Source organism: Sinocyclocheilus rhinocerous, unplaced genomic scaffold (assembly GCF_001515625.1).
Source record: "Sinocyclocheilus rhinocerous isolate Xijiao unplaced genomic scaffold, SAMN03320098_v1.1 scaffold604, whole genome shotgun sequence".
Taxonomy (NCBI): Eukaryota; Metazoa; Chordata; class Actinopteri; order Cypriniformes; family Cyprinidae; genus Sinocyclocheilus; species Sinocyclocheilus rhinocerous.
Genome location: NW_015658518.1, coordinates 1,246,631 through 1,254,866, shown reverse-complemented (window position 1 = coordinate 1,254,866; position 8,236 = coordinate 1,246,631). Strand labels below are relative to the sequence as shown.

General features: G+C 34.3%; 1 protein-coding gene across 3 annotated transcripts in view; it reads left to right on the top strand.

Annotated features, from left to right (window-relative positions):
* Nucleotides 1-8,236, top strand: part of srgap1a (SLIT-ROBO Rho GTPase activating protein 1a) — a 107,247-nt gene that overhangs the window by 27,534 nt on the left and 71,477 nt on the right. For all 3 annotated transcript variants that reach the window (XM_016530830.1, XM_016530828.1, XM_016530829.1), the window contains exon 2: nt 7,321-7,516. In XM_016530830.1, the coding sequence (XP_016386316.1) occupies nt 7,321-7,516 (196 nt within the window). The remainder of the gene's footprint in view (nt 1-7,320; nt 7,517-8,236) is intronic.

Sequence of the window (8,236 nt, the reverse complement as noted above, 5' to 3'; positions counted from 1 at the left end):
GTCCTGCACTTTCCTTCTTTGACTACACGTAAAAAAACTGCGCATACCACAGGAACGGTATAACGGAAAATTTTAGTGGTTTTGAAACCATGACTTTTCCAAACCGCGGTATACCTTGAAACCGGTTATCGTCCCATGCCTAAGCACAAATAATGCTAAATATTCATTTACATAGTTATTTTCATGTGTCAGAAGGATATGTATGCCAGAAAAAAGAATAAATAAATCTATATATCTATAATAAATATGATTATATACAGTGCTTGAAGTAGAAAAAAAGAAGTGCCGGTACTTTAATAATTCACAATGTATGTATAGTGCCACAATCAATCAATCAATAATTAAATAAAAGTTTTCAATACAAATTAGCACAAGTCAAGCTGCGATACCAAACAGGACCACTGGGAGGCGCCAAAGACCACTAAATCGCCTGCCTTTACTACTATACGGACCCATTCAGAATCGCTAAATCTCTGACCACCGCATAATCAGCGTTCATTGTAAAACACTCTTGCTTTTAAGCCAAATACACGCTGAAAATAATAATTTTACTGACATCTGGACGAAAATCACTATTCTTTCCGCAATCGCTGATGAAATCGGCCGTGTTTTCTCTGCATTAGCGCTGTTTTGAACTTTCTGTTTGAATTCGTTTACTGGATCCTTGGACTTTCCAGGAGTTTACCGGTTTAAAATGATGTGATCGCAAAAGCCTGCTTCTTTTCATTTTAAGATATTATTTTCGTTCTAAAGTACTGATTCAAATTAGTAATCAATAAATTAATTATTATTCTACTACTCTGCGCGCCTCCCCTGACATGCTCTCGTGACCCACACACTCCACTTGCATTCATTCACGTGACTGATCGAGATGAGAGGTGATCCCGCCTGGGTAGTGTGATTTATATAGTGTCCTTTCTAATCATATATGGGATCATATAATCACCCAGACCCTGACGCTTTTACTCTGAGTACCGGCAACATGTCAGAAGTGCCGGTACGCACAAAAAAGTGCAGGTACTCTAAAGGCTAAAATATAGATGTGCCGGTACTGCGTACCGGTGCGTACCGGCCCACTTCAAGCATTGATTATATAGATATTTTCTGACATTATAAATATGTGATCTCAGTCTGAAGTTGTTCTAATTAACACACAAAATTTTGGATGAATAAATCAAAAGTAGTTTAGTACACTTACATCAAAATACGATACTAGTGTAATATTAAGCAGCAAAATACTATTTAAATATGAATCCTGCATGTTGTGCGGTTTCGTTTACTATACATACTGAAGCGTGCGTGATGTGATGCTTACAGTGTTTTCAACCTCTGCCGCCTCAATATATGAGTTTTTGACCTATTGTCATATGATATAAACAGAGAAACTTAAAAGTCTTCACTGCAACTCTGTCAAAATAACAGTTCAGTTTAACTTGAATCTGTGACAAAATATATTACTTAATGTAATAGTACTACTAAAACTAAAAAATAATATTAAAACATTATTTTTAGGGAATGTTTACCAGAAAAATAAATACACAACACAGTATTTCTGGGGGAAAAAAAAACTTTTTTTATACAATTGGTTATTTAGAGATGGTTTTGATTATTAAAATTTAATGAAACCATTAAAATGGAATCCAAAAAATGAATGGAAAACAGAATTTTGTAAAAATAAAACTAAATTTGAGAAAAAAAAACTATTTCATAGGGCCTTAAAAATTAAATTTTTGTCAAGATTTTAATAAATTGCTCTTAAATTATGTACGTTTCATGATTTCAATTAATTTGACATACTTTTTGATTAATACAATTTAGAAGAGAAGAATTAGAAGAATTAAAACGGAAAAACAGAATCCAGAGAAATTAAAACGGGGGGAAAAATAGAATTTGGAAAAAAAATAAAAAGGAGTTTGAGGAAAAATAAAACTGATTTCATAGGGCCCTAGCTTTTGGCTCCTTTTTAAAAAAAATACTATAGGAAGTAAATTACAGGAGATGTGAAAATATCTAATTTTCTCCCCCTTAGGATCAGTATAGTTATGTCTTACCACAGGAGGGTTGTATGACAGTCCATAATGTCAAACTGATGATAAATATTAGTAACAGAAAGGATTCTGGCTGACATTTTTTATTCGATTTGGATTCCTGTTCTCAAACACTTGGTGGAAGGTTGCTGTTTTATTTTCATAGACTCCTTTGAAATGGACTTTAAACTTTGGTAACTAACTTATTAGTTCAAAGTAGGCTTACATTTTTTTCCCACACAAAATTTATTTTATTTGAGTCTTTCATTTTTATTTTATTTATTTTTCTTTTTTATTTAACTTTTGTATTTATTTATTTGTTGATTTCGGGGTGAAATTCGACCTAGACATACTTTCTTGAGGTTCTTCCACTCGCTGGCATATTTTGACGACAAAATAAAATGCATAATGACGCATAAGATGCATAATGGTCACAAACATGCACTCCAGTTACTTCAGTTCACATACCTGACTGATTAAATATAACTAATTAAAAAGAATACAGTGACTTGCTTGGGAAGTAAGACCTCATTAAATTGACTTAACAATATTTTGCTCACTTTTTAATCTTTTGTCTAACTTCTGTTATGAAATCGTTCCAAGTCTGCATTTATTCTGTTTAGGCCTTGTGTTGAATTGTAGTGTGAACACAACAGTGTGGTTTGCAGGTTGGCTTTTAGTTTCTGTAACAAGACGGCTTGTTAGCGGTAGAATGGAGGCTCACTTCTCTTTGAGCTGTCAAAAGTAAGTAGACTTTCCTTGATGGACTGGAGTTGGTAAAAATCAATCTGGCCATGGGCGATCACATTGCTGCACACATTGCTCCTGAGCCCTGGCGCAAGGCCGACTGACTGACGTCTCCCAGCTGTGCTGAACCGTATGAAAACAGGATATTCCCCCAGCCACTGCCCACCTGTCTACATGTCTTCTGAAACAGTCACTATCTATTATGAGTATGAAAGGGGATTTTTGTTCCCATAGCGTATAATTGTGATTCTGATGACTTGCATGATTATTTAAGGAGAACCTGTTCTTACATGAGTTGAAGGCCTTTAGTTACGGTGCACATTAATGGTGTTCAGATAAAACCATCTTGTATATCTAGTAAAGAGATGTTTTCAGTTATTTTAGGTGAACATTTTTTTTTTGTTAGAAACAAATAGAAACAAAATAATACAAAATGAAAAAGTAAAATGAGTGTAATATAAAATATAGTGTATCTATATGTATAGATATAACTATACATTTTTTAAATGAGAGTTTTTAATAGAAACAAAAACATAACTGGATGTATACAGAAGTTTTTTCTGTGCACAGGAATATTGCTGTGCCCCAGTAAAATATTACTGATAAATTTATGGCTGACAGTAAAGATTACCATATGGGTCAAAGACGAAAAAGGGTTTAAGCATAAAAACAATAAGTGTAATACTGCTTTAAATTGTTGTTGTTTTTCCCAAAAAAATGAAAACATTTTCTGTTTAATTTAATTGCAATTTTGTGTTTGTTTTTCTGAGCAAAAAATAAATATCATACATTTCCCTGATTTACAGAAGAAACCCACTAAAATGTCATTCAGTGTAACAATCCTGTCAGGAATATTTACAACAAATATCAATTTATGACATATTAAAAGACTAATTACGTTCACCCCAAATACTAATTAGTTGTAATTTTACATTTTTTAAATTTGCCACTATCCTAGGTTTTGCCCATTTGTCATTAAGAATTTTTTACTCATTTATAACACAATCAAATTTAATATGCTCCCTCATTATTTTATATATTTTAATATATACACATCAGAATAAGCACGTTGTTTGAGTTTTTACATAAATAGTGTTACACTGAATGACAATGTAACATTATTTCAACCAAATTATGACATTTTATTCTCCAAAAACTTATTTGAAACCTTAAAAGTAGACACTTTACTTATGTTTAATGTGCTTTCTATGGACATAAAATCACTTTTGTAAATTTCTTTTGATGCGGACATCTTAATGTCTTTGACCCATATACCAAACTATAAATTATTTTGATAATATTTAAGCAACCATGTTGTGCATTTGCTGTTTAGAGTCAGAACTAAGCCAGATTTGCGAATAAATAACACTTTTGATCTAATCTGACAAACAGATTTGCAAAAATGTCTGAATTTGTTTGCAGTTCAGTTTGATTCATTTAGACTGTTATTTCACACACTCCTCGTGATTTTTTCCCACACACTTCTTAATGAATTTTCACATCAAAATAGTAACAGGATACTTCAGAAGACAGAAAACAAAAGATATTTACCTAAATTTCATTGTAGAACGAAATCTGCAAATGTTTTTTTAAATCATTTTTAAACAATTAAGCAGCTCGACTCTGTACTGCAAAGCCAATATATATGAACTATGTTTGACACTGTATCTAAAAAAAGTATCGAAATACTGGGACATGTTTTTGGAGGCCTGTGCCTCAGTACTGATGAGAGGCTGGTTTACAGACGTTTTAGATACGGTATGCAGCAGCATGTCACACTGTATGACTCTGCTGTCATTGCTTGGCATGTCATATCAACTATACATTGTTTGGCATCTCACTTAGGTAATTGAGCAAATGTGACAGTCTGGAAAGTATTCCCAGTCCCGAGTTGTTAAGCAGATGGCAGTTCTGGATAACCCAGTGCATTAACACAGGTCTCCTGACAAATGCTGCTATTTCAGGTAGCGCTGATGAGAACGTCTGCATACAGGATTCTGGTACAGTATGTCCCACATAGCTTTTGGCACAGAGTGTATGAGGAAAAAGTGCAGCATGCTGCTTGGATTGGCAAATGAGAATATTGAAGCTGTCATGATGGCATAGATATGGTCATGTTGCACATTTAGCTGCCCCCAATTCTCATTACCGTAATGCAAAAATTATTTAAATTTCTGCTGGTTTGTCATTACATTTTTTTTAAATATTTATTTTGTTAGCAAACTTGAAGTTGATAAACTTAGAAGTTGTAAATTGATTTCTATGAAAGTTTTTTTTTGTCTTTTTAAAAAAAATGAGACCAGTTGAAATTATGATGATAAATAGCTGAAACTGTGCTTCCATCTCCCAGTATCAAATTCAGTGTGAGGTATACTAAACGTATGACTAAAGTCTGTTTGTCAGAGTCTTTGTTAGAGAAGTAGTAATTTCTTTCTTTTAACGTACAGTGGAGGTCATAAAAGGTTCAAAAATGGTTTCTGTTATCTCTAAATTGGCCCACAGCCTGTTGTTTGCTCACATATTTTCCTGCACTTTAAAGAATAGCATGCAATCTCTGATATACACTCATCCCAGCCATTAGTTATCTTGGTAACCCGCCTGCGAGCGCTGAAATTGTTGAAGCTGACTGTAGAGACAGACAGCAGAGGGCTGATTTTTCAGGTCTTGTTTGTGCAGTATCAGACGGCTCACAGGTGCTCACATCTATCTCTCTGTTTGAAGTGGATCACAGGGGCTTTGATCAGACACACGGTTTCACACATGCTTCAGCACACTGACTCCATGCAGATGTTTACCATGCACATGACCTCACAGGGCCAGGAATGCTCTTTGTAATCAGAGAGGGTCACTCGATACTGGCGACAAAGGAAAGCGGAGCGCAGAAAGTTTTATATTGCTCTTGGAATCTCTTTGAATGTCTTTGAGGTAATGGTGTGTTGTAGATTATGTAATGGATACTTAATCAGCGGGTCATTAGTGCAAAATATGACATGTCGGAATATAAAAATGCTGATACTTCAGCAGTCATTATGGAAAAATATTTCAGAAAAAAGGTGTTTTTGGTGCGAGATAATATTATTAATCCTATTTATCTTAAACCAGACTTCTTATACTACATTTTTTCTTTTTCTGCATGTATTTATAGCCTGTCATTAAAAAATTATACTTTTTACTTTTTTATTTAATTAAATCAATTCATTAATTTTATTTATTTATTTATTTATTTTGGATATATTCATAGCCTGTCATTAAAACATCTAGCATTGGTTCTCTACATTTTTGGTTAATCTACATTTTGCATTTTTAAAATTGAATTACATTAATGAATTCATTAATTTTATTGTTGTTATTTGTTTTTATTAAATTAATTAATTAATTACTTTTATTATTACATTATTTTTGATTAATTTGTCAATTTGTAAAATTGATTTGTTTTTTATTTAATTATTTTTTTAGGCACAATATCAGAGAGATTTTAAAACCAACTCTAAGAAGTTTTGCTACACCACAAACATGAAAACACCAATTTAGCATAAAATTTAAAGCTTTCAACAAAGTTCAAGACAGTTATTGTTGGACATTACAGGAATAACTTTGATGTTTCCATTATTATGTATAATCTGTAGTTTTAAATTATTTATTTAACTTGGAAGTAAATATTTGCCTCTTCTCTGCCTTGCATAACTAGTTCTATCAAATATATTTTTACATTTTATCTAATGTTCTTATTTCTTACCTTTTCTCCCTAATTTCCCTTCACCTTCGTCAAACAATTGATATGTTACTAACAGTTCATGTTTAAATTTGAGGGCTTTTTCTTGCCATTTCATTTCTTTAATAAAGACAGGCTACTGATATTATCTGGGGGCTCGTCCGGGATACTATTACTATAATATTGTTGAAATATTTGTGCTTTTATAGCATTTAGTTATTGTGTATCCCATCAAAGTGGTCACTGTGGTTCAGAGAACCCATATTATGAGAAATACATTAAACATGTTGGGTCACTTGAGGGCTGAGAGAGGAAGTCTTAATGTATATTATGGTATGGAGCTGCAGAGCCTTCACAGTGCACTGCAAATTTAATGAGCTCCATTTCCAATGACAAGGGGGCAATCACATGAGGAAACCGGAGGTAATTTGGGCAAAAAATGCTTGTTAAATGAAGTGGAGTGCCTACATGGCTGTACTAGCTGTACACACATTGGCTTTAGAGAGTCATTAGGTTAGTTTCTGGGACCGTTCCTCATTCCGGCTGTAATGAAACGCAGCATAAGGGTATTACCTGCTCCACCTGAGAAGCCTGGATTACTGTAGTATTGCTGATACTGCACAATGAAACTAGCCCAGGGCAAATCTGAATGCTTTATTTATAGAATATTGCTGGCCATTTTTAAAATTTCTGACTGCCTTTGTTGAGTTGCTAGCAAGAGGTTTCCAGAGCACCGTTGAAGCGTGCACTAAAACTGATGATTTGTCTTCACTCCTTTCGTGATTTCTACTGAGAGACTCTAACAACAAACCATGTTTGGTTGTTTTTGTTCAGAGATTCGAGCCCAACTGGTGGAACAGCAAAAATGTCTGGAGCAGCAGACGGACATGAGGGTCCAGCTCCTTCAGGACCTCCAGGACTTCTTCCGCAAGAAGTCCGAGATCGAGATGGAGTACTCGCGCAACCTGGAGAAGCTCGCCGAACGCTTTATGGCCAAGACCAGGAGTACCAAGGACCATCAGCAATATAAGTGAGTGTGTTAAATGAGTGTTTAATACTGTCAACTCTTTTGTGGTTTGAATTTAGAACTTCTTGTACTCTGGCCCAAATTTTTAACCACTAACCTACATCCTTATTATTATTGTCTGAAGTGTTATCATTGTAAAATTGAACATTTAGACTCCTCCTAAATTGCTATGTGTGAAACATGAATGATTTTCAAATGATGCTGTCTTTTTTTCAAAATATGAAAGCATGTTAATATATGTATGTGTGTATATATTCAGTAAACCCCTAACATTTTTGTATATATTTTATTATATCTTTTCATGTGACAACACTGAAGAAATGACACTTTGCTACAATGTAAAGTAGTGAGTGTACAGCTTGTATAACAGTGTAAATTTGCTGTCCCCTCAAAATAACTCAACACACAGCCATTAATGTCTAAACCGCTGGCCACAAAAGTGAGTACACCCATAAGTGAAAATGTCCAAATTGGGCCAAAAGTGTCAATATTTTGTGTGGCCACCATTATTTTCCAACACTGCCTTAATCCTCTTGGGCATGGAGTTCACCAGAGCTTCACAGGTTGCCACTGGAGTCCTCTTCCACTCCTCCATGACAACATCAGCTGGTGGATGTTAGAGACCTTGAGATGCTCAATAGGGTTTAGGTCTGGAGACATGCTTGGCCAATCCATCACCTTTACCCTCAGCTTCTTTAGCAAGGCAGTGGTCGTCATCATGTT